Source organism: Lacerta agilis, chromosome 6 (genome assembly GCF_009819535.1).
Source record: "Lacerta agilis isolate rLacAgi1 chromosome 6, rLacAgi1.pri, whole genome shotgun sequence".
NCBI lineage: Eukaryota > Metazoa > Chordata > Lepidosauria > Squamata > Lacertidae > Lacerta > Lacerta agilis.
In genome coordinates this window covers 23,790,326-23,817,673 of record NC_046317.1, presented here as the reverse complement: position 1 = coordinate 23,817,673, position 27,348 = coordinate 23,790,326, and the positions used below count along the sequence as shown (strand labels likewise).

Sequence of the window (27,348 nt, the reverse complement as noted above, 5' to 3'; positions counted from 1 at the left end):
GGGCATTATTTGACAGCCTATATGCTGTGGGAGAAACTGAGAGTCCTACCCAGAAACTTATCTACCCTAAACTGCCATTGTATTGAGCTAGGTATTGTGCCTAATCCAATATTGATCTACCACCTAATTTTTTTGCTTCTTAATTCTCCCTGTAGTTTCCTTTCTATGTGTATACTGCAAACATGAGGAAATCTGCACAAGCAGAAAATGGAACAAATGAGAGATTACAAGAAACAGGGACGACGGTGCAGACAAAATCTTACAGAAAAATCAACATGTCTTAGGTTTACTTTTCCAATTTATAATTATAAGATCTTCTCTATAGGCTCCTTATTCCTCCTCTTCAAGTTAGCACATTTCATTCCTACAAAATCACTGTAAACCTAGGAATTCTTAGCTTGAGGACCTTCTTTGTAATTATTCAGGGCACTACACATGTCATGAGAGTTAAATAACTGAGCCGATCTTTGTGAAATTTAGGAATAGAGTTTTATTTAACCTTCTCTATACAACTGTTTTGGAGGTGAAGGACAGAACAAAAATGCAATTAGGCCATTCTATTTACCTGCTCTACAGTAAGTTCATATTTTGGAAGGTGTGCTACTGATTCTTTAATCTGATTTCCAAAAGGAGGGTGCCTATTCAAAATCTGGAAATTTAATTTCAGAAAGAGTTCGTATTAATTCAGTATGCATTGATTTTACAAACATCCTAATACAAAATAGCATCGATTTGAGAAAGATTGTCCCCCTGATATTATCATTGCTAACCGTTTCCCCATAATCCATCAAAACAGTAAAAGCACTATTTTGGGATATTTTAATTAAACTGTTCGCTGACAAATGTTAGATGATTGATTGACTGACTGATTGATTGATTGATTGTCTGCCTTTCTCCCAAGTTGGGACAGAAGGCAGCTTACATATACTAAATAACCCTGTATATAGCATATTTTATAATATAAAACACTATAAAAAGTAATAAAAACAAACCAGGGAAAAGCAGTTAAAATGCAATAAAACACATTTATAACAGCCATTAAAATACATACTGATTGCTCAGACAGCAGCCTAGTAATAATATCTGCTGCACATAGTTTTCAACAGCCTGTTTAAATAGGAAGGTCTTAGCATGTTGGTGGACCGATAACAAAGAGAGAGCCAATCTAACCTCTCTAGAGAAGGAATTCCACAATAAGAGAGTAGCCACAGAAAAGGCTGTTTCTTATGTCGCCACTAACTGTGCCTCTGATGTTGATGGGATCAAGAGAAGGTGCTCACCCAAGGAGCTTAGCACCCGAGTTGGTTTGTAAAGAAAAATATGAACTTTCAGTTAACCCGGGCCCAAGTCATCTGGGGCTTTTATAGGTCATGACCAGCTCTTTGAATTGTGCCTGGAAAGGGACCAGGAGCCAGTGAAGTTGTTCTAACAAAAGAGTGAAATGCTCTCTGTTAGCAGCCCTAGTCAGCAGTCTGGCTGCAGCGTTCCAGACCAGGTGAAGCTTTCAAACATTTTTCAAATGCAGCCCAATGTACAGTACATTACAGTAGTCCAATCAGGATGCAACCCAGGGATCTGTCACCACGGCTAGGAATTAATGCAGCTGACACATGAGCTATAATTGTGCAAACATACACCTGGACACCATTGAAACCTGGGCAAAATCCAGAAGTACACTTAAACTACAAGTCTCCAAGAGAAGTGTAACCCCACCCAACACAGGTTGAATCCTTATTTCTTTATCTGCCTTCTGACTGATCAAGAGTGCCTCTATCGTGTCTGATTAAGTCTCAGATTGTTCACCTTCATTCAGGCGGTTACTGACATCGGGTGCTGATTTAGAAGATCCTTGGATTTTGATGGAAAGGATAGAATGATAAAACACCGTAGCCTAACAAACAGCCTGCTTTTTCACTAGCCTCCAATAACTGCAATCTACAGGGCCCTTATATATGCTTACAAAAAAATCAGCACATACCAGTCTTTTGTTCAAGTGATTCTATTTGGTACCATAAACAATGACAGCACAGTGGAAGTAAGAAAATAAATGACAACAATGACTTGTCTCGCTCATTCTGCTCCACACTCATTTTCCAACCTACATCCAACCACCCACTGACCCTCTGTGATGTCATTATTGCTTTTCCCTTCTGCCAATTAAACACACTTTAAACAAAACTGCAAAATAGGTAGATTATAAAATAAATACCAATTCAAGTTCTCTTGCATTTATATCTTCTATTTTTTCAAAGGATACCAGACCAGCACTCATCATTGCACTTGACAGTGTCATACCTGTTGAAAATTGCACAGTCTTAATTGGTGCTTTTTTGTTTTACTAATAGCATTTCCTTACAAATACTGTAGTAAATAATAATTTATCATTATCTTCACCAAAGGCAAGCAAATATAAAATGGCATTTAAAATACATTTGAAGAGGGTTGCACCAAATAGATCTCAAAACACTGATGCAATTCTCCAAGTTTCATTTTCTGAACGGAGTTGTGCAAGAAGTAAAAATTAAACACAAAAACGTTATAGCAATAGCCATCAATTATAGGTGGATTGTGAGAACTCCGAGATGGATTGCTGCATTTCTGTCACAATTTGCCATGTTGCTGGCATGCACCTGTCATAGTTCAAAGTTTGGCTATAGGAGGTAAAGATCAAACTTCTGCCTATTTAGAACAAGGGCTGACTTGACTGATTTACACTGAAATCCTGTGCATATTCACCATAAGTCCAGCTGGGCTCAATGGAGCTCACGCCCAAGGATTGGATGCCTAATCTACTACATGTGCCGTTTCCACTTTCTGAGTGTGTTAATTCTTGCCAGTAACAATTTGCGCTCAGGCCAAAAGCAAAGGGTGGGATCCAAAGAGATGCTGTGAGCACGCTCAAGTGCATATGTTCAAACACTGAAGCATCTCTGGTTTTCTTTCCTAATTGCTGCTTCTTGTGTACAATAGAGACTGCTGCAGCATCTCCCCGTGTCTGAGAGTCAGCTTTTTGAAAAAGTCAAGGGGTCTCATTTCTTAGGCATGTCAGAAGCCTCAGTAAGGCACCATCATTTAAAGCAGTATCATAACACTTTAAACAGTTATGGCTTCTCTCAGCTATGGAATCCTGAGAACTGTAGTTTGTTAAGGGTTCTAAGAAGTTGTTAGCAGACTTCTATTCCATTCACAGAGCTGCAGTTCTTAGAGTGGTTTAACGGTGAATCTCTCTTCCCATGGACATCAGGCAACTGTAGATGACCCTCAGGGTCCCTTCGAACTCTTTACAATTCTATTATTCTTTTGAGGAATCCATGGCTGTTTAAAGTTATAATGATACTGCTTTAGTTATACAGTATGGATGGGACCTAAGATGCAGAAATTCCCCATATGACCCTTCGAATTTTCCAGCAAATATTGGGCATGGGGTGTTATATTTTGTAATTGAGTTCACTATACATTGTACTTTCTTGTTGATTTGTAGTACCTACCAATTTTTTCAAGTTGTTTAGATACATACAGCGAGTTTTCCCAAAGTCTACACCTGAAGCACTTGGCTAAAATCAGAGAGCTTAATAATGCAATAAAGTTGTTTTGACGGGAGGCCAGAAATTCAGACAACCCTGCACAAGAAAACAAACATACAGGTGAGGGGAGGGGAATCTTGCAAGGCAGACTGTTTTTAAATAATCCAAAAGTAAAAATGATCTTTTATCATACATTTTGTAAGCCTTATGCCATTTCTGAAAATCTTCCCTATATCTTGTGTCAATGTGAAATCTTGTATGGGAATGCATCCTAGCTGTGCCTGAATAAGACTACAAAAGAAATAGTGAATCATTCAAATTATCAAAACAGATTTTAAACATTTCAGTCATGTCAGCTACTGAAGGGGGGTGGGGAAATCAAGGTCAGGATAAAATCTAGATAATATAGAAAGCTAAGAAGTGATTCTACAGGATATGCACAACTTACAGATTTAACATACAGAATAAGAGAGCAAGAAGAACATACGTTTAAAGAAGACTGGAAAACATTTATTGAATATATGGAAAATAACTATACAGATGAAAACGCTGGCAGCATTAAGGTAAATTCAAAGGAGTAAACAATTTTTGATAGATGTAAAAGGGGAAAACTTATTGGAATGGTTATAGTAAAATATGCAGGTATGTACAATATGTAAAATGAACCATGGAAAGTGAAACAGGGAAGTCATTAGATATTTTAAAAGTTTGCAAAATGTTTATTTGAAATTGTAAAATTGAAAATTTAATGAAAATTATTATATATATAAAAAGAAGTAATTCTACAGGAATTAATTGACCTTGAATTTTATCATAGTCTTAATTGCAGCGAGTGGTTGTTCTATTTCTGTTTTAAAATAGGAGAGCCTAAATACTTACCAATTCACTTTCATATCTCTTGTTTTTATCTTTCCTTCCATTGGATATCTGTATGTGAAACACAACATATCAATTTTCATTCCATAAGACTGGGACCTTAGTCCCATCTTAATGGTCCAATGACAAACAATTGCTTCAAATGTGACACACTAGCCTGTAGGAACTATCAGCAATGTATGTCTAGAATGACCACATGCAATGATATATACATGCCTGTCTTAGTTAGTCACCTACACAAGGCCTGAAGAATTAAGAGATCCACAAACTCAAATGAAGCCCACCAGCCATAAATGGTTCTATAATGCTCCTGGTGTTGCTGCTTGCCTGGAGCAAACAATGGGATGATCAAGCACCTGACAGGCCACTTTGCTGGGACTGCATTCGACTTATTGTGCCACTAATTGTAGAAGCCAGTTTTAAGTACACGAAAATGAAGTTCTGTTGAAATCAGAATAACTTAGGACACAGTTCATACACTAGACCTAAGAAGAACCTACGCATGGGTAGAAAAGTTGATTAGATGTAGCAACTGTTGGTTTGGACAAGTGCTAACTAAAAGCAGTCACACAACCTGAGTCCAGTTCTTTCAGTGTGTCTCCCCACCCACCCACCAGTTGACGCTCCAGCATTCACTAGGGTTCTTCTTGCACCATGAGTGGAAAACAAAGACTTTCAAAATTTCAGTAATTTCCTTGTTTTGTCATTTCTTTGGTGCTCCAAAATGAATTCCTGCACTGCTGAAGAATGAGTGAGGGGTAGCAGCAAAGGAAGGGTGTTGGCATGGTGCTCTCAAGTGGGTTGTAATACCTGTCAGAACAAGTAGTTGCTACACCCAGCCAAATGTTGACCACATGGAGTTTATTCTTACATCTCCTGTGGGAACTGGAATTAGTAATATCTGAAATTGTGATTTTCAACCTACCGGTATGTAACTGTGTGCAGGACAGCAGCAGTGGTCTATAATCAAAATTAAACTTTGTTTTTTGAATATATCACCTTGTACCTTATGCTTATCCTGTTCTTGTCTTTATTCAAAGTATTCAGTATTTTTTTCTCATTTGTTCTTAACTTGATGTCTGAAAATTCATTGCAGCTGGAGATCAATGTGACCTGCAATAGTTTCTTTCATTTATTCAAAATTCTCCCATCTTGGCCTTTTCTAAATATTTAAATTATATTTTAAGCACAGCAGTATTACTTTTGATACTTCATAAGGCCTTTCAGGATTGCTAGCACAATCAAACCAGAAAAGTATTACTGGGGTTGCCCTGAAAACCAGGATTGCAAACCAGGATTGAACTTTGGTCTTCAGTGTTCAATTGCACAGCTAAGTGCAAACCACAGTGTGTAAACCATATATTGTTCATGTAGTGTGAAACCTGGGGTGGATCTACAAACAGGGGGGAAACCCACTATAAATAAGTCAGAAATTAGATTGTTATGGCAAAAAAAACCTTATGGAAAATCACGTAGAAAAATTTCCTGTTCTCTGGTGCCAGCTGGTGTTGCATGTTTATAATGCATTCAAATTGCTGTTTCTTTGCTAATGTAGCTGAGTCCCTGGTTAGGAAATTTTTACAATATATTTCTGGCATATACAGTACAGACTACAACGAGTGATCAGTGGCTAGGCCAGAACCACATCAGTGTAAACAAGCAAAGAAAAATAAATGAGTCAGAATGAGAAAGATGGGGGGGGGGGAATTGTACCCACTGTAAAACTAACGTACAACGATTATTATTTATTTTAAGACGTTTAATTGGGAAATGTTGCAATATCTGATTTAGGATGTTTGGCAAATGGCGGGAGGAACTTTTTATAAAATGTTATATTGTGGTAATATTAAAGGACTAATTAATTAATTAGATTTCTTCACCACCTTTCACCATAAGGTCCCAGGCTATTTAATCTACGATTATAAAAAACAGATAAAACTTGTAGTTCTAAAACAAGTAACGCTGTTCCTAATGAAACAGAACAGGGTTGGATTGAGGCTTAGTCATGGGATTTAAGTCTTCATGACTATCTAAAGTATAAATTTAAAATGGGATTATAAGGAACAGCTGGCATCCAAAAGTGCCCTTCTGCTAGTAGAAAGTCTCACCTAATTTCGGAAAGGTTGCTTACCGTACATCCTTGGTGAGCAGTGGTTGCGGCCCGACGCAGCACCTCCCTTGCTGCTTGGATGCAACTTGAGCACAATACGTCCCCCTTGGCCACTGTGGAGGCTCATGGGTTCCCGCCAAATCCACTGATTCAAAAGAGCCAATCCGCGGTGGCCTTAGGGGGGCATGACTCAACAAACAGACCTGTGGGAGGCAGGCTTCACTCAGGTCCACTTGGCAACTGTAGGTCTCAACCAACCCTGCCCTCCTCATCCAGTATGCTGGGAACAATGTGATGCTGCTACACTACAAGAAGCCTTCTACCAGCTTGCGCAAGGGCTAACGAAACAGCAACAAACCCTTTCCTCCTTCTGCTCACGATATTCATATTTCATTTGTGTAACAAAATTACCAGTTCATGTAAAGTCTCGTTTCCATGAATCGTAAAACACTTTTTCATGGTGTCAAATGCAATATAATACCAAGCCATTAGTCGTCCAGTTTCTGTAGGAAAAGAAATATAAAGCACTTAGCACTCTGGTGAGTCAGGTGTAGTGTTCCATCCATTTTTCTCCCTGCATATCATAACCCTGAGCAGACTTACCAGTTTTTAATTACTCACCTTTAGAGAGCGGAGACAACACATCATTAAGCAGATTTAACAACAGTACTGTGGCTTGCTCCGATAACAGAATTTCAAATATTAATATTAAAGGGAGAAATTGTTCCCATTTACAACTATGAAATCACTGAACTGACATAAGAGCTTTCCATGCTCTCAAATTAGCATGAAGTGGCAGAGGGACACTTCTCACAATAATGTACTTCAGCAGTATCAACAGTTCTGTCTGGTCTGGCCTAATGACCATGTCTGTCTTGGGAACCAATATGGGCATTATGCAGCTTTCACATTCTTTGCTGCCTAATGACTGATTCTGTGGCTGAACTCCACAATCCTCAGAAGAACTTTGAGCACTAGTGGAACAATTTGATCCTGAATGTGTTTTAAACCACAGCCTTTGGGCATTTATTTGCTGGCACCAGTTCTTAATATCTTAATGCACCTGATTTTCTATTTTCTATTTTCTCTAGTACATTCTTGCAACACCGATGCGCCAGCAAGAGGCTGCTCTTGACTTATCATGGAAATCATAAGGGGCGACATGAAACGAACCCATAAAATATCTAGGTCCCTAGCCATAATAGAGGCAGTGACATATCCAGAAAACATTCTAAACACTAAAAAAGTAAGCTTCTCACTTTTGTAAAATTTAAGTATTACCTGTTGGCTTGAAATAGAGTTTATCATCCATCTTGATCAAATCAAATGCAGATAAATCATTCAAGTTCTTCAAACATAATTCTGTTCAAGTAGGAGAAATAATTGTTAGTACATGTAGGGGGAAAGGTTTTCTTTGTACCCCCAAGTCGTCCGTAACTAGACCTAACAGTCAGGGGTCCCTTTACCTTTACCTAAGGCCATGTTCCAGCTAAAATTAAGCACTTTTATGTCTCATGGAATTTGATATGAAATTTAAACATGCTTAACTCTTCTATTGATATCAATACAAGTTTAAAATTGGCAAGTAGTACTTGCTGGATTGTGCTCTCAATAACTAACATATTTTAATCAAACTCTTGGTGAGTTAGGGACTTCCCCTGCATGTGAAGACAGGCTCCTGCAGATTGAGCAGACAAGAATAGTGGGTCCAACAGTCAAGAAGGCGATTATTGCACATGTTGCAGAAAGAAGTGAGGGGCAGATGGGGCTCGTCAACCTGGGAAGGTAGCCCATCTAGAAGAAAAATTCTGGTCCTAAACCTCCACTGCCTTGAGACATATCTTTGGGAGAAGAAACGGCTATGGAGTAAACCCTACATAAATCCAGAGTAGACTTCCTAAGATGATTCTATGGCATCTTGTATGCCTCCTTCTGCCATCTCCTGTAGACAAGCTGGTGCCAGATGTGTTCCTTTGGACCACATCAGTGAGGCCAAGAGGGGAGTCTTGTCTTCTGGGCTGTCCAGGACCTTCATACACACTGCCCAGGCTTGCGTCCCAGACAGGTCACTTTGGTGCTGCAGCACACACAAAAAGTGGGAGGCAGCAATTACAAGTTACTGGTTTCTGCAGCCACAGCAGGTACTGTGATTCTCCAGTGGTTTAACTTCACCTCCAGATGTGCATTCCATTGTTTCTCAAGACAGATGGATGCCAACAATAACAAATCAAATAAGGCCCAGCTTAAAACTTTTTTAAAAATGGTAAAGACTTTACATGGTAACCTGCTGCCTATCTCAGCCATTTTTAAAAAGGCTGTACTTTCATTTTACATCTTACTTTGCTGTGAGGAAAGCTGCAGATCTGAAATGGAATCTAGATGGATATGTCAGTCAGGTGAAAAGATTATTTAACAACTTACATGAGTATTACCTGAACTTTGAAAAAAGCTGCTACTGATAAATGGTATAAAGAAGAAAGGATGTACAGGCTTAATAGATCACATAGGAACTTATGTAAAATGCACGGTCTTTTCAAGCATGGTGGAAAGTGTCTAACCTTGCAATTTTGCTTCAATTCCACTTCTGTCCAATCCAGTTGGAAAACCTTCATCAATGGAAACATTTACATTTGATTATGGCTTTAATTTGTAAGAACTCTAAGCTGTTATATGCACTAGCAATCTAAAATCAATATATTTATATAATGAACATATATGGGGAGCTACCAGCCATGAGAAATAAAGGTTAACTATTGAGATTTAAGATGCCTCCAAGGCCATAGCCTGGTTGACTGCTCTTCAATTCTAATGAGGTGTCTGGTGGGCCCTGATGTGCCTAGTGGGTTATACATGTTTCTAAGGTGCAGAACTATTGTGCTGTTTGTTGTATAAGTTCTTCTGTCTCCTTTAGTAGTAGGCTGATTCTTGCTTAGCCAAAAGTGGGGTGCTACTCAACCAGGACTTCTGTAGGCTCCATTCAAAGGTATTGGTGCTTATACAGATTCAGTATTTAGTGAATTATATATTCCAGACACAAATCTGGTTTAATGCTTTCTTAAATTTGTTCCTGTTATTGTTTATTTCATTTATGAATCACTTCCTATGAGGCATCTCTGAGTGATTTACAATGCAATAAACACATATATAAAAGAATAACATACTGTATATAAAAACAGCTATAACAAACTGTATACATAAACCCAATTTTTTTTACATAAAATATTACACAGATATATACCGTAATCAATTTCAAATCCAACATATATACTAACTGGTATAACAATATTCAATTAGCACCCAGAATTGGAGTTAAGTGGGCTGAATGGGGTTGCATATACATTATATTGTACATTTAAAGCACATCCCTCTCCCCCACAAAAGAATTCTGGGAAGTGTAGTTTGTAAGGGTGCTGGGAATAGTATCTCTGGGAGGGGTAAACTACAGTCCCCAGGATTCTTTGGGGAATGTTGTTCTCCTGTCACATCTCTGAAATGGTCCTTTTTGTGTTGATGAACATAAGAAGCTGGAATAAGAATGAAAGCAAAGGCTTAGAAAAACCCTTATTTTTTGTTTTCCTAGCTTAAAATATCTGCCAATGCAGAATGTATTATTACCTCCCAATGATATTTTTTTCAGTATCTTACTATATAAATAAATCAGAAGAAAACAATTGCATAGATCTTCATCCTGCAATTCTGTTGGCTATAACAAATATGCACCTTTGTTTTAAGGAGTAGCTTATTATTGTGATTATTTTCCCATTTACTAATAAAATGGCTTCACGTGTATCTTGAAAGAATCAAAGTCAGTGTGAAAACAGATGTAGAGAAAGGTGCTAAATGTCCTAACTGCTATCATTTAAGGGCATTTCAACAAAGCAACTATTCCGTTTACCACTTCTTTCCTTTCTTTCACAGCTCTGAAAAGCAGATGTTCCATGTATAGAGAGATCCTACTGTGCTGAACACCCTAGAATGCCTTATGCTGTGGTGTTGACAGCAAGTAGGATCAGTGCAGAAGCAGAAACTCTGCCTTCAGGGGGGAAATAGATCTCTTTTCACTTGATAGGAAATGTTTTTATGAATTTTAATGTTCTTTTTTGATCCTCTAAAGAAACAAGTCTATTTAACAGAAAACTAGAAATGCCACACACTACTTCACAAAAGTGATTTGTCACACAGTGGTTAATAAATGTGAATTGTATTTCTTTTAAAAGCAGACTTGCAACTTCATACTGACAAGTGGAGGTGAAATGCCAGCACCACCTTTTTGTGTGCTCATTATGTTTCTATCAGCTACTGGGCCGTGTTCAAAGTCTTTTTACAAAACCCTGAACAACTTGAGACTAGGTTGCCTGAGACCAGTTGCCCCTGTATTGATTATAAGATCACTTTGATCATTTGGGGAAATTTTACTCATGGAACCACAACCTACAGAAAATTGCAGGGCCTTTTCCACCATTGACTCTACACACTGTGGAATGTCTTTCCCTCTGCCACACTGAAACGTTATCCATCCATTGCTTCAGAAATATTGTAAATACCGGTACATATTTTTGCTCAGCATTTCCCTGGCATCTAATACTGCACCCAGTTATTACTGAATTTCTGTTTTTATCTGTTTTTAATGTTGTATATGTTGGTTTTTGGTAAAAAGGAAAAGAATAAAATATATGGTATAACAAAAGGAGAATTCACTGAATGCCTAGATCAAGGCTCGGGACAAGTACTCTTTGGTGAGAGAGCCCCAGCAGAAATTTGTAATCACGAAACATGAAGCCAAGTAACGCATGGAAATATAGGCTGTTAGAATTCCCTTCTAAGTTGTTTTCAAAGTTCCCCATTTCCCATAGCATAGAAAGAGACCACGTGTTTAGGATGTCAAAAATGGTTTACTTACAAACTCTTAAAAGGTCAGATTCATGTGCTATTCCATATAGCAGCAAAAAAAGACAGGTAGTATAACTTATGTTCCAAAATGGTAAATGTTTCTAAATCATTTGTACAGAAACACAAATATGGCTTGCTTAAGTCACACAACATCCAGTTTAGACCTCCTTACTGGTAGGGTTCACATGGTAGAATGGAGAACAAAGAGTTTAGTAATCCTTCCTTCCAAGGTGAGGGGGAGTGACGTAGCTAAGCCTGGCAGGACAGCTTACTCTATGGTCTTAATCCCTTCATGCATTAATTAGAGTTAAGCATCTTGGTTGTATGAAGCTGATTTATCCCACGGTATCTCTGTGCTCTACTCCACTACTTCAGCCTTGTTGCTAGATCTCCCTGGTGTTCATCCACTATGCCTGTATCTGTCCTTTTTGGCTTTCTCAGAAAGATTCTGATCTACTGGCTTCTGCAGTTTCTTCCAAACAGAAGCCAATACTGTACTCATGGATGTGGCATCCAGTAGCTACAGGTTATGTAGATGACCTTTTGCAGCTAACCACCTTTGCTTCCATGGCACAGTAGCCTACCAGGAGAGTGTCTCTTTTCTAGGGAAGGGAAGGGAAGGGAAGGGAAGGGAAGGGAAGGGAAGGGAAGGGAAGGGAAGGGAAGGGAAGGGAAGGGAAGGGAAGGGAAGGGAAGGGATAAAGTAAAAAATAGAATAAAGCTAGCTGAAGGGACAAATATTAACACAGAAAATTTAAAGTCTTGACATTCATCAGAAAGAGCTAAGAGAACTTCAGGCTCTGTTATTATAAGATATGCACAGAACTTGAAAAAGGGGCATATTAGGAAGACAAATGCAATGATGCTGGTATATGTGATTATGACAAAATGAGGTAGCAAGGATTTGAGCACAACTCATGAAAAGGCTTAAAAAGTTTTCATTGCCAAAATCTCTACTGAAAATGAGAACTCATATAAGACAAAAGAAGATGCCACTAATCTTTCCTGTAATTTCTCAATATACCTAATTTATTTCCCAAGATGTGACTATTTTATTGCAACAGACCTTATTACACCAAATTGTGGCATATTTTAATTGAACACTGAAGTCTAGAAAACGTTAAGAGTAACCAACCATAGTGAGCTGGATTCTTCAAAGCTCTGATGTAAAGGAAAGTTGATCGTATCCATTCCAAAGCTATGTTCACATCCGTGATGGTGTGGAGCACAATTTCAGCGTTTAAGTGTTCAATGAGATGTGTGTGCAGACTAAGAAAACCAGAAAGCAAATGCATACAAATGAAACATACCAAAGTCTCCCAGTGGCAAGCAGTACATTGCATTCTTAAAATAGATTAGGCAACTAGAGGTTTGGGGGCAAAATCCATCACCTCTATCTTCCCATCTGGCTACTAGAATAGCCCTCAATTCCAAGAATCACCACACTCCTCTATTATGCTGAGGCTCTATAAATTCTTTTACTCTTATGTACCTCTGCTTCTCACTCCCATGAGAGTATGGGAGACGGCAGCTGAAGATGTATAAGCAAAGAAGTCCATAAAACACACACACACTGCTGCTTTACACGCTGGCTAAAAACAATTAAAGAAGGTATCTGCTTGAGCCTTATTTAACATGGGAGCAAGTCAGTGGGCACAGCAAATGTTGCTGGCCCATCAGTTCCTGCTCAGTACAAATTATAATCCTTATTAAGAATTAGTTGCCAACCAGGCCAATATATCTTTTATTGCTTCTAAGGTAGAGCTTTCCAAACTTTTCAACTTGGTGACACACTTTTTAGATAGGCATCATTTCGCAATACAGTAATTCAGTTTTACTAGAAAAACCAGAGGTTAAACTTAACTCCTTTCCAGCCCTGGGAGAAGTGCGGGGAGTGTTCGCCCGACACATCTACACACTGCAGCCAACACATGAATGTGTCGCAACACACAGTTTGGAAAGCTCTTTTCTAAGGGGTTGTGTCCAGTTGGTGCCTCTTCACTGATGGAAGGTTCTTCATAGGCATCTAGTTGGCCACTCTGAGAACAGGATGCTGGACTCGATGACTGTTTGAAAGAGCCATGCAGGATCAGGCCGGTGTTCTTTCATTTTAGCGGAGTCTACCAGCTCCAGAACAGGGAACCAAGGCAACCTTCAGCAATTCCCCACTCATCCTCTACAGTCCACCACTTCATCTTGCATGTTGTTTTGAAGGTTTCCCAACCTTCCACAGCAGATTTTGGGTAGGGGTGTGTGAATCACCAACAATCATTAATTCAACAATGCAAGTTTCCACATCAATGAGCCATCCATTAGCTGAGGGGCACCAATCAGATAGCACTCATTTCACTGAAAATGAATCCTAGGAACTCTCAATAGTAAAACAATACAATAAGAAAGTTTTAAGAAAGCCTCAATTAAATGTATTTTCGTTCCCTTATTCGGTTAAATGTTCATTGCTGTTTACAAGAATATCAACACACATGCACACTTAAAGGATGGTCTGATCCCCTGTCTGATACTATACGTGCCTCCAAGAACTGGGATTTCCCATCCAAATGGACTTGTAAAGTACAGCTCCAGCAAAGAGCTCTGTGTGTGGGAACCTGTTTCCACACACATATTGCCTATGATGAGTCAAAGTAAATAATGCAATGTCATTTTTACTGTGAATTCTAATTTGGGAAGCTTTTGATTTGCCAAAATTTAAGCGCAACAGAAATTACATAAAAAACATGAAATTATTATAGGAGTGCAAACCTAAGCAAACTACACATGCTGTTCAGCTTTTCTTCCAGCATTTTAATTTTTAATTAAAAGCAGGCACAAGGGGCTAAAAATCTAAACTCTTTCTCCAAATCTGTATCTCCCTATCCTATCATCCCTAAAGCTGCTCTTTGCCCTTCTAGAGACAAAAAAGTGCTTGTGTTTATTTTCTTCTTCTAGTTTGCTAATTTCAAATTAAACACTGCAGTACTGCACACAAATATATAGATGGGACCTAGAAGCATATAACCATATGAAGGATTGCAACACAAAATTGCTTCCGTTCAATGCAGATTATTATAGAAGAAGCAAGAAAAACACTGGTGTGGGTTTTTGTTTGTCTTGTTGATTAGTATTTTCCCACATGCTGGGAATATAAAGATTTTCTAGCTTCCCCACAGGCCTGTCTTCATGATCCATCAGATAAATTTCTTCAAGATAAACAAATGTGTTTTAGACTTTAATTCCAACTACATACAGAAAAATGGCTCAAGTTACCTGCTTTCTATTGTATCTGCACCATTTAACATCTGAACATACTTGTCTCTAGTACTTATCCTTGTCATGATAACTGCTGTGGCTGTTGTATCAAACTGGGGAGGAAATATATATATAGAAGAATGCTTTAAACCGAGTAGGCAGTAATGAAAATTTTTTGTGGCAGTGAAAAATATAGGACTATCAACTAATGTGAAGTTCAATCACTGAAATATTTAGCCAGATCAAAATTCTGGGCAGGAGGGCATCCCTATCTGCTTGGTTTTTTTCTACAGTGGGAGCGCCACTTATGCGTAATTTACTTATGTGATCATAACCTTAGGTGTATGGCAGATAGATAGACAGATAGATAGATAGATAGATAGATAGATAGATAGATAGATAGATACAGTCATACCTTGGTTCTCAAACGAAATCCGTTCCGGAAGTCTGAAAACATTCAAAAACCAAGGTGCAGGTTCCGATTGGCTGCAGAAGCTTCCTGCACTCAATCGGAAGTCACATCAGACGTTCGGGTTCCAAAGAACGTTTGTGGCATTCTGGAGCCAAAACGTTCGAGTCACAAGGCATTCGCAAATCAAGGTACGACTGTACATGTCATGATAGATTGATAGATGATAGAGAGAGAGAGAGAGAGAGAGAGAGAGAGAGAGAGAGATAGGTAGGTAGAGAGATAGATAGATGATAGATAGAAAGATAGGGAAATCCATTGTGGATATAGCTTTCAAAGCCCTCCGCCTTGCTTACTAGCCTCTGGGAAGCAAGCACAAGGGCCTGTCGCAGGGCTCTCGCACGACCTTCCCAGAGCCCGGTATGTAAGGCGGAGGGCAAGTCCTGCTCCAGACAAGTAGGGGTGGTCAACAAATTATCAACAAAAGCCTTGAAAATGAAAGGGATCCTGGCCTCTTTCCAACTAATTTTGTCTGTCTTGCTCATTGCATTTCAAGTTTTTGGGAGGGTGGGAGCGGGACCGCAGAACCCTGTTTATGCAGAGGACTACCTAGGGTCCCTTGCACAAGGAACTGTATTGGTGCCCCCCCCCCCCAGAAATCACTTTACCACACACGCCTTTGAGCTCCAGTGCAAGGAGGACAGGAAGCTTCTCCCACGTCTGATCTCACCACAACAGTGGCTGTGCAGCACCACACAAATATATGTTGTACACTCCATAGTCTAATAGGTGATTCTTGTGCTGGCCTGTGCCACTAGTGGGGGCCAGGTTCACCAACTCCTAGGTATGCCTCTGTATTTATTAAATTTGGATCCAGTATATCAAAAGAAAGCAAGAATGGTTCATAAAACTTATACCGTGTATAGATGTTTTCAAATGTGGAATATCCTGTGAATTGTTGGTTTTTGTAGGAGAGTGTTTAGGTTTGATTTTGTTTGTAGATTTGGGATGGTTGTTTTTAAAAAAAAGATATTTGGTCGATATTTCTTAAATAAATAACTTGGAAGCTAATTCAGCTTGCAAACTGAAGCCAGTAGCATTAACTTTACATTTCCTACTAAACAAGGCTATATTAATTATTCAGCAATAAACTCTACTGTGCAAACAAAAACTTCACAAGCAACTATAACTACAAAACTTTCACTTAACATTTTTGTAACACTGCCTCTGTAAGTACATGACAACTTTTGCTACGATTATAATAATAAATGGCTTTAAATAACAGATTCAACTTACTTGCGGTCTTCCTGCTCGCCCAATCATTTGCAAAATGTCCGTTTCACTGTATTCCTGAAACATTCCTCCAACATAATGCATTGTTGATTTTATAACTACCAGGTGAGCTGGTAAATTTACACCCATAGCAAGTGTACTTGTAGTAACTGCAAACATTTAAATGTTTTTCAAAGAATTTGGATGTTTCATAAAGCAACAGACTTGAAGTACAATTCTGTAGTGTTCTGACTATTCCCAGTATATGATTCAATCATCTCTCTCTCTCTCATTACACATGAGCATCTAAAAACTGGTTGTTGTCACATGCTTCCTTTGAGTCCCCACCCATATCATTTTGAATGTTCTGTGATGTCTCTGGTGCAACCACACTAGAAATACTGTGTATGTTTCTAGTCACTGAATCTCAAAAAAGGATACTGTAGACCTCAAAAAGGTACAGAAAAGGGACAACTAAAAATATCAGTGGGTTGAAATAGTTCATTAAGAGGAAAGGTTACAGAAGTTAAAGTTTCTTGATTTAGAAAAGGGGCAAGTAAAGAGGGCATCAGAGAGATGTATAAAATTATGCATGGTGTAGAAAAATAATAATAATTTATTATTTCTTCCAACAAAAGATTAAAAATACATTAAAACATCAGTCATTTAAAACTTCCCTAAATATTACAATTCAGGGTCACCTAAGCACACAGTAGTGGCAGCTTAGGATGGGCAAAATGAAGGAGTTTTTAAAATTTGTTTCCGCAAGATGTGGAGATGGCCACCAACACACATTTAAAAATGCAGATTCACCAGACTCCATGGAACTGTTCACTTATAGCAATTGTTTCTCAAACTAGTATTATCTCTGTAAACATTATTGTTGAAATGGTCACAAATTGGGCTTTTTCAACCCCATCCCTCTTACTGCAATATGGTATCTACACTGTTTGTTCTCATATGCTTTGTACTCACAAAGAACTGGCAAGACTCCCATATTGAAAGTTGCTTCAATGATTTTTCTATCAGATGCCTCTATTCCAGCATGATGATAAGCTACTCCATAGGTCAAGAGATCTATAAATGAAAATCAGACCCAAAACATTACCAGAACATCTTGGGACAAATACACTAACTTTTCTGCAATTAGTATACACTACATACCCCTCAGTTTGGCTTCTTTTACTGAATTTGCAGACTTTTGTAATCTGAAACAGAGAGTGTGTGTGTGTATCACAACTGAAAATAAATAAAATACCATGCAAAACCCATCTATAGCAATTGCACATATTTCTTGCTTGAGTAATGATCTATACCATTATTTAAACCCTTTGAACTGAATTTTGTTAAATATCAAAACATAAAAATTATCCCTAGGAAAGGTCAAGTATCAAAAAAATTGGGGGGGGGGCAGGGAAACACTGGATTGTGGACTCAGAATTTTCTATGGCCCAAGTAACAATATCCAGAATAGCTCTGTTTATACAACTGTCTTATGCTACTGGAGTTCATCATACATGAAGAATAAACAATCCCATTCAGATATTCAGGACAGTGAAGGAGTATGATTTTTCCTCTTGTTTTTACTGCCTCATATCTCTTCTCATACAACAACAACATCTTCTTCTTTTGCCTGCCCGTCCTTATTGCAAGGGCCAGTGAACACGTTTTTGCTTTCCAAAAGGGATATACCGGTACATCTAGGTAAACCTTTGTTGAAAATTAGGCTTCAAGTCAAAATAGATTACAGCAGTCTAATACCTGATGTGTTGTCAGTACACCTGCTTCAAAAAAGATGCATCATAATTCTTCATGCGAGAATCTTCAACTTCCTGCTAAGTTTCAGCCAGCATTGGGGCTGCTCTATATCAAAAGCTAATCTGAGCGTTATACCATTTTCCCTGCCAAATATATTTCAGCTTCGTTTTCAGCTATCTTTACTACCACTCTTCTCTCAAGGAGCTCCAGTTGGCAGGGCAGGGCGGCTTAATTTATCCTGATGACAACCCTACAAGCAGCGGAGGCTAAAAGATAGTGGCATACCCAGGGCCCCACATTATGGCTGAGAAGGAAGTTGAACATACAGATCCCTACAGCTGGCTGGTTGGTTGGTTGTAAGTTGCTTTGGGTAAGATTAAGCAACTAACCAATTTAATAATAATAATAATAATAATAATAATAATAATAATAATAATAAGTCAGATCTTGTATCATTTCAATGCCAGGTCTATCACCCATGTTTTTTTTTTTAGGTGCTGCCTAAAATACATTATAAAACAAAAATTCATATGTCTTCTGTGCCCAGATTTCGTTCCTGGATTTGGAATTGTGCTAGAAGCGGAGACACATCTAGATGTACACGTGTGTCATAAACTGGGATGTTTAGAAATCTGTACAGCCTTATCTGTAGGCTGTATTTGCTTTCACACTGAAATCCAGACAGATTTCCAGTCTCAGGCTGCATAAACATTGGATGCACAGAAGTTAGGTGAAATGGGATAAGGGAGCAAAAATGGGGTAAGGGAGCAAAAATTGCAGTTTTACAGAACACAGTTTTCTGATCAGAATAACAGCCATCAGTTTATTGATGTGGACTTTTACAGGGCATCTATAGGACAATTTTGTGGAGACTGGGCAAAAATTGTACTTGGTATCTACATCCCTGTCATGGGTATGTCAATAGATACATATGGACACTGCCCTATGCAGATCATAGATGAAAAATTTACTCCAGATATTCAAGGGAAAACTGCCTAGAGCAAACATCAATGGTAAGCGGATGCATTACTGTACACATATGTACTCATATTCTCCAAACAGCCGCTTGAAACACATGATAAATGAAAAGTATCCTTAGCAAAGTCACTTTTAGTGACAAATGGCATATTGGGGTAGGTTTCATTATCTCGTCACCATAAGAGCCTATAAGCTACAAACCCTGGGGCAACTGATTTTATACACAGATCATTATAAATTGGATAGATTTCCACAACTTTGCTACATATGTGATTGAATATAAAGAGATAGATATTAAAAGCAAGCTTGTCTTATAAAAAGGTACCTTTGTTTCTGTTCAAGACTCATAATAAATTTAGCATCTTTTGCTAGGACAGAAGCCGCCTGCTGTACTCCTTTCCTTGTGGCACAGAACTGTAAATAAGAAAACCCACGAAAATCCATTGTTTGTACTAATAATGCTAGAATATACACAAGAACATTGCAATCACAAGGGAAAGGCACAATATATACCACAAGGGTTGGCTTTTGTTCAGAATACGTTTGAATAACACTAGCTACTTTGTAGTTAAGTGCTAAGTCAAATTTGAATTCCGTTTGGTTGCTACTGGAGGGGAATCCAAGCACGATTTTGCGAAGCTTCACTGGTCGGTGTCTTTCATCTATTTTCAGACATACAGCAGGCCCCTTGCCATCTGAAAGCCATTCTGCAATCTTTAAAGAGAAAAGAGAGCATGTTAGGCTTGAAGCTGGAAAATAATGCCTTGGGCTGAAATCCTGAACGTACTTGCTCAAGCAGAGCTGTTTAAGTCATGGAAGTTCTACTGACACAAATACTGTGTTGGTTATTCAGTGCGCTCTTCTCTGTTATAAATATAATTGCCATAGAATTTTACTGTACTTTAGACCACATAATACTAACAAAGGGTTCCTGTGGATAGGGCAGACATTTCCCTCTGTGAGAGAGGGCTTGTTATACGTTATGATCAAAGGAGGGGTGTTATTTACTCAGCATTGTCTAGTACAGTGGACGCTCAGGTTGCAAACGTGATCCGTGCGGGAGGCACGTTCGCAACCCACAGCGTTTGCAACCAGCATCGCCGCTTCTGCGCACACACGGGTTGCGATTTAGTGCTTCTGCGTATGCGCCAAAACCCAGAAGTAACTCCGGTACTTCAGGTTTGGCACGAGCGCAATCCGAAAAAACATAATCCACAGTGTTCGCAACCTGAGGTATGACTATACTGCATTGTGGAGGGGTATATTTCATGAACATATCCCAGACTGATGGGGATTGTAGTCCAAAACAAGCAGAGTGTCACAGCTTCCCCATCCCTACTTTAACTGGAAATGCCAGGGATTGAAACTAAGACCAGCAGAATGGAAGGTATGTACTCTAACATTGAGGTGTGAGCAATCAATAGATTGGGGGGGGGGCTCAACAACTTTCGGAGTGTTCTGGTTTTTACTTTTTGAAATATGGCAATCTTAGCTTATTCATGTTTGTTGTGGGATGGTGGATAAAGGACGGTGCTTATCTCATTTTGCACACACACACACACACACTCTCTCTCTCTGTGTAGCTGAATGGGGGCGGGACACCTCAGCATTTTGAATTCTAGAAATAAAATGTTATTAACTTTGCTTACATCATCTGCATTTGGGATTGTGGCAGAAACTGCCACAAACCTCATGAGAAGTACTGAGTCAGGATTCTCGAAGCCACGTGAAAGAGAAGACTGAATAGTTTTCATCCGACTGACAACAACTTCAAGAGTAGCACCACGGCTCTCATCTTTCACAATATGTACCTATTGAGTTAAACACAATTGTTTATGAAGTACAATGCCCTGCTTTCAATCACTTGCATTTTTAAAAACTTGTTATTACTTTACCTCATCAATGAGGATCAATCTCACTAGTTGAACTAAAGAGTTATCTCGCCACTTTCTAGTCATGCTATCCCATTTTTCCTAGTAGAAAAACAAACAAAATTATTATTATTATTATTCATATTAATGGCGCAGTCCTCCACTATCATTCCTCCTTTAACTTTTAATGAGATTTTCTGAGAGTAGTATTTGGTGATGTATATTGCTATTCTTATATAAAGAATGCTATTATCAATCTATACAATGCTGAAGTAAAAGACTACTCTGGTAGGTCCTTGTTCCAAGCTAAGGACATTTTTATGTTAGAAATGGTGTAGATCAAACCCCCAAGCAGTAAATCTTTCACCATAATCCAATAAAGTATGCAATTTAATTCTCCTTCCCAAGTTTTAAAAATGAATTATTGTATAAATGATACTATCAGAGCACATGAAATTTGGCATAGGAATAAAGGTTTCTCATACAATGCCACACAAAACAAACATAATACATTTTGATAAACTATAAATTAATCAAACTGCTTGATAAAACTAAAATATTTTTTTCAAGTGATTCTGAAGTTTCCCAGTCATTTCCTAGCATCAGAAACTGATGGAAAATGTTTACACACAAACAACATTATGTGTACGAAATAATTTTTTATGTCTAGTTAAGTATCTTCATTAAAAAAATTTCAAATGCAATTAATTGGACTGTAGAACCTACTGGTGTAGTCAAAATAATGTGAGCATGTTGTATTTCAAACAAGTCATCCATTGCAGTATCTCCTGTTAGTTCCTTACAAATGAGTCCAATGGGTCCAAATTTTTCTTTCCAGTCATCAAAACGCTGACTGCAGAGAGCTTTTATTGGAGCTACTAAAAACAATACAGAGTAGTTGGAGAAAAGAAGACACGAATAAACAGGTCGCCAAACACATTGCCTACACTGATAAGATTTCTGAGTGAAACTAACTCTCCCCATCTTTTCCCCTCTTTTCTGACAAGTCAAGATCTTTATTCATTCCTGTACCTTATTTGAGCTGGTACTAGAACTAGGTGAATTTCCCCCCCATAGCTTTTGAAAACTGCAATTTTATTTAAGTAAGCAACAACATATGGGTGAGTCATATTAATTTTATTATAAATCCAAAACTTCTAAATAGCTTTCCAGCTTAACTGTGTCCAGTATAGGTGGATAAATCTCCAGGGGGCAACAAAAGCATTTATAATGTTATAGGTTCCGAGTGCCAGAGTTTGTGGGTGTAAGTCCCCCATAATTCAAGGTTTGACTAAACTATATCAAACATGGAAAGCTCTGGGTTGAGCTTATGCTAATGAGGCAGGCCAGCTTGGCAGAGCTAGTTGAGTGTGGGCTATTGGGGAAACAAAGGCTGGTGATGGCCTGTCATTGACCCATCAAGGAAGCCATTAAGAAGACACTGAGGTACTAGACAATGGGGGGGGGGGGCTCCAAGAGACAAGAAGGGTTTAGGATTTCAGGTTTGGATGACATAGGCTGGAGGGAAATAGTTTCACTGGGTTAGCAGTGACAAGGAGGAAGGAGTGGGGCAAAATGCGATGTGGCCTGACAGGGCCTGTTTCGCCTATGGGAGAGGTAAAGGATCCTCTGTATCAGTTTAATGCTGGGATTTTCCACCATCTGACTCAGGTTGTATATATGTGTAAATAAACCATATATCTTAAAGACACCACAGTCTCTGCTGTACCTCATTGCCCAAAAGGAAACACAGACCTTGGGTAAGCACCTGGAACTTTCCTAGAATCTCTCACCGCTGGTGGAGATTAGGGTGGGGTGTAACAATATTATTACAAACTGTTACAATCAGTATGTTTCATTCCTTTGGATAGAGAAAAGGGTGGATTTAAATGCAATAAATAAATAAATGAAATGGGCTTGCCTTTACTTTCTGAAGGCAGAACTACATGTTATACTTGGAAACCTGTGTTTCGTAAACAGATGCAGGGCTTAAGGGTACTGGGCCAGTGTTTTGAACTTGGGCATCCAACAAAGCCTGGTACTTTACCGCTCCTGCATTACTGACCTCCCTCTGCTGCAAACCTGGCTGACTACAATATAAGGCTGCCACCTAGGCTGTGGAAATTGTCAGCTACAAGACAGCTCAGAGTTTGGCAGAGCAACTTGTCACTATGAGTAGTAGCAGCGGATTCCTACTGCATTGCCTTGCTTTTGCCCTGCTTTGCCCTCTGTCTTCCCTAGGACAGGACTACTGGCCCAGTTCTAATTACACCTCTGCCATAATAGATTCCTGCCTTCTCAGAAACTGGGCTATGACCTGCCTCCAACTATGCCTGCAACGCCTTTGCCTGTTTGGACTACATCCTTGTCTTGACATCAGATGAACATTTAGGAATTCCAGTTAGGAAGGATGGCTAAAATAACAACTTCAACAACTGTCATGTAAATTAAAAAATAAACCATGTTTAGCAATGTGACAAACTTTGTTTAGACATGTGTCCATATTCATCAACAAAACGATCATGCATAAATATCAAAATAATGTTATCATTTTTTCTTGATAATTAATAATTATTAACTTAAACTTATGCCATACTTACCATATACAACTTTAATATTTAACCAAGGCATTTGCACTTTGATTAATAACCTGATAATTGCAAGCTCAAATATCACAGTTTTTCCAGAACCGGTTGGCGCACAGATCACAAAATTTCTATCTGTGTAAAGGAGCTAGAAAAGAACAACTAATAGTAAGTGGAGCACAAAACCAGGTGCATATATTTTGACAAGTAGGTTTGGAATAATTTGCACACAATCAACTATTTATTAATGTATTGATGCACACACTCTCAAATCATGAATGATATAGTCATTGGGACATGTTATTTTATGGGGTAAAACTTAATTTTTGAAAATTTATTCAATGAAGGGTGTTTAAAATATGTTTTGGGGTTTAAGGAATTCTAATCTCCTATTATTTTTGCTATTGGACAACATTTAGCATGGTATGTCTACATCAAAGCATATAAACTGCTTTCAAAAAATGAAACAAATTTTAAATTTACCTTCTGAAAATATCAGGCAATGCTAGATAAATAAATAATATTGCAAGTACTTGGCAATCATTTTTAATTATTTCTATACAAGTTTACACATATTTTACTTGCCAGGCAAAACTATATTATATTAATTTAACCAAGATGTCTTTTGAATTCCTAGGTCATATTACAACTTTGGAATTTGAAAGTTGAAGAATTCAACATGCCGTAACAGCTAAGTTCAATTTTTTTTTAAAGACTACCTTTTTATGCATCAAATACTTTTTACTTTACACAAGGACAAAAAAGAAAAAGTGGAAGCAATAGTTTTTCCTTGTGATCTGCCACTGAGCAATTATGAAGAATATATGGCACTGCTAGGGCCATTATGCAGCAAAGCCTGCAGTAGAGTTGCTAACACAAAACCCATTTTCAAGTCTCAGGAGGGAGCCGTGCACATAGAAGATGATAGGCCTTGACAGTGGTCTGTCATTAAAAATACACAGTAAGATTTGTCCTTCAGCATCAATTTCAGAACAAATCATCCCTTAATGATCTGCTTTTTCCATAAATTATATGTAGCTTAAGCAGCCACTTGTGCAAAGTTCTAATGTTATAAAGAATAAACCTATTATCTATTTACTACTTTGTTACCAGAATAAGGCCAAAAGCTTTAAAAGGTTTGCTCTATGTCAGGGATGGAAAACCTGTGGCCCTCCAGAAAACTACAATTCCCATCAGCCCCAGGGGCCACAGGTGATGTGGGTTGTAGTCCAACAGCACATAGAAGGCAACGGATTCCCCATACCTGCTTTATAGTAACCCCATTCTAGTTAATACTTTAGTTATCGCCTAAATTAAGAACACTGCAGAGATTTTGAAACTCCAGTCCTACATATTTTAGTTAAGTAATGTGGTCACAGCATGCTCAACAAATGCCATCATTTATAATGCTTTTTTGTCACTTAGTTTTATCTTGCAGTGCAATCATACACATATTTATTCAGAAATGAACTCCCACTGTGTTCGGTGAAGCTTACTCCCAATTTAAGTGTGCACAGGATTGCAATTGTGCAATCTAACCCTATGCATATCTATCCAGACTATGTCCCACTGGGTTCAATGTGGCTTACTCCCAGATAAAACTGCACAGGATTGCAGCCATGAAGAAGAAGAAGAGAAGAGTTTGGATTTGATATCCCGCTTTTCACTACCTGAAGGAGTCTCAAAGAAGAAGAAGAAGAAGAAGAAGAAGAAGAAGAAGAAGAAGAAGAAGAAGAAGAAGAAGAAGAGTTTGGATTTGATATCCCGCTTTATCACTACCCGAAGGAGTCTCAAAGCGGCTAACATTCTCCTTTCCCTTCCTCCCCCACAACAAACACTCTGTGAGGTGAGTGGGGCTGAGAGACTTCAGAGAAGTGTGACTAGCCCAAGGTCACCAAGCAGCTGCATGTGGAGGAGTGGAGACACGAACCCGGTTCCCCAGATTACGAGTCTACCGCTCTTAACCACTACACCACACTGGCTCTCATGAGGGTTTATGTTATATTTGTTATTATATCAAGCCAAAGAATCCGGCAACTGAGCAAATATTCTCTTTTTTCCCTAGGGTCCAAGGCAAGCAGCAAGAACAAGACATTCGTCAAACCTTTAGAAAGTGGTGAGCAGTGGTGGCTGGTCCATTGTTGTTGTTCAGTCGTTCAGTCGTGTCCTACTCTTCGTGACCCCATGGACCAGAGCACGCCAGGCACGCCTATCCTTCACTGCCTCTCGCAGTTTGGCCAAACTCATGTTAGTAGCTTTGAGAACACTGTCCAACCATCTCATCCTCTGTCGTCCCCTTCTCCTTGTGCCCTCCATCTTTCCCAACATCAGGGTCTTTTCTAGGGAGTCTTCTCTTCTCATGAGGTGGCCAAAGTACTGGAGCCTCAACTTCAGGATCTGTCCTTCTAGTGAGCACTCAGGGCTGATTTCTTTGAGAATGGATAGGTTTGATCTTCTTGCAGTCCATGGGACTCTCAAGAGTCTCCTCCAGCACCATAATTCAAAAGCATCAATTCTTTGGCGATCAGCCTTCTTGATGGTCCAGCGGCTGGTCCATTAGGGCCCCACAAATCTCAGTCTGCCTTTAGTAGGTTCCTACCTGCCTATTTTCCAACTTAAAATTGGTCTGGGGGTAGCACTGCCTGTGGCAGCTTCTGCCTCGGTCTCAGGGTTGCCCTCCTCAGCAGGGAGGAGAATGAGTCAAAACTAGAATTACTTAGCTCCACTTGTCATTAGCTCTGCCTATTATTGGCCTTCCTGCCTTCTGCCATATGTGTGTCCCAGTGGGCATCAGTCACCACTGGTTGTGGGGAACCTCTGGACTGCTGAGCTACTAAGGCATACCAGACGTTGGAGGTTAGTCTGCCAAGCCATTTTTCATAAGCCACACCAGGTGCAGGAAAGTTCAAGGCATGGCTGCTGCAAAGGATAAATGGGGAGGGCACACTCTAGGTGAACACCAAACTCTTTCTTTGCCTGCAAGCAAAGGAAGATTTCTCCACTGGAGCTGAAGCCATGGCTATAATGTTGCTTTGCAGTCACAAACTGAAGTTGGAGTCATATGGGGTCAGGTGATTTTATAGGTGGGTAACTTTCCCCAAGTTAGTTTTGGATCCAGTCCTTTGGTTGCAACCAGATCCCTGCCCTGCCCTAATCGGCTGCCAAACTTGATGGCAAGCACCATGAATCTTGGCGGGTCACAGGAACTACTTTTATGAAATTAGCAGTGGACATTTCTTTATGCATGGCCGTAAGTGTAAAAATAATTATTAAACCTGCATGGTTAAAAATAATCCATACTTACATCATCCAGAGCCTTGGACTGAATGTAATTAAAATAAGGGAATTCTTTGAAAATATTTCTAAACTGGGCAGCTTAAAGTCATATTAAGGAGTAAAATAATTTAGTTAGGAATGGATACAACTTTCACAATGAAGTACTTTATACAGATTTAAATAAAACTTCCCACTTTTAAACATTTGTCTGGAAAATGATTAAATGGAGGAATAGCAGTTCTTCAACTACATAGAAAATTTCTAACAAGGTTGGAGCTGGGGGGGGGATGTAAAAAAAATCAAAGAAAAAAACGATATGGGGTGGAATGAAATAAAAATTAAAACATATGCAAAATATTGATTTACAAATCAACCCTATGCATTATGCATTATTGGGAAACCCCCAAAAATGGTTGTGCTATGATGGTTGTGCTACTGAAGCCTGCTATGGTAGCATTATGCTGCTGGTCCACTAAACTGCATACTCATACTCTAGTTGATTAAGAAAATTTGAATATGTTAATTTTTCATTCAATGGACCATGGCCATTACT

General features: G+C 38.9%; 1 protein-coding gene across 1 annotated transcript in view; it reads right to left on the bottom strand.

The window, feature by feature from the left end:
* The window catches only part of HFM1 (helicase for meiosis 1), a 50,627-nt gene that overhangs the window by 6,786 nt on the left and 16,493 nt on the right, over positions 1–27,348 (bottom strand). The window contains exons 6-26 of the mRNA XM_033151616.1: positions 26,824–26,894; positions 23,535–23,667; positions 21,661–21,812; positions 20,959–21,036; positions 20,713–20,874; positions 19,577–19,777; positions 19,389–19,477; positions 17,492–17,535; positions 17,303–17,404; positions 16,352–16,497; positions 14,665–14,759; positions 12,536–12,669; positions 9,069–9,116; positions 7,792–7,872; positions 6,922–7,013; positions 5,407–5,513; positions 4,404–4,451; positions 3,718–3,815; positions 3,489–3,620; positions 2,210–2,295; positions 566–649 (exon numbers count right to left, since the gene is read on the bottom strand). Coding sequence (XP_033007507.1) covers positions 566–649; positions 2,210–2,295; positions 3,489–3,620; positions 3,718–3,815; positions 4,404–4,451; positions 5,407–5,513; positions 6,922–7,013; positions 7,792–7,872; positions 9,069–9,116; positions 12,536–12,669; positions 14,665–14,759; positions 16,352–16,497; positions 17,303–17,404; positions 17,492–17,535; positions 19,389–19,477; positions 19,577–19,777; positions 20,713–20,874; positions 20,959–21,036; positions 21,661–21,812; positions 23,535–23,667; positions 26,824–26,894 — 2,183 coding nt within the window. The remainder of the gene's footprint in view (positions 1–565; positions 650–2,209; positions 2,296–3,488; positions 3,621–3,717; positions 3,816–4,403; positions 4,452–5,406; positions 5,514–6,921; positions 7,014–7,791; positions 7,873–9,068; positions 9,117–12,535; positions 12,670–14,664; positions 14,760–16,351; positions 16,498–17,302; positions 17,405–17,491; positions 17,536–19,388; positions 19,478–19,576; positions 19,778–20,712; positions 20,875–20,958; positions 21,037–21,660; positions 21,813–23,534; positions 23,668–26,823; positions 26,895–27,348) is intronic.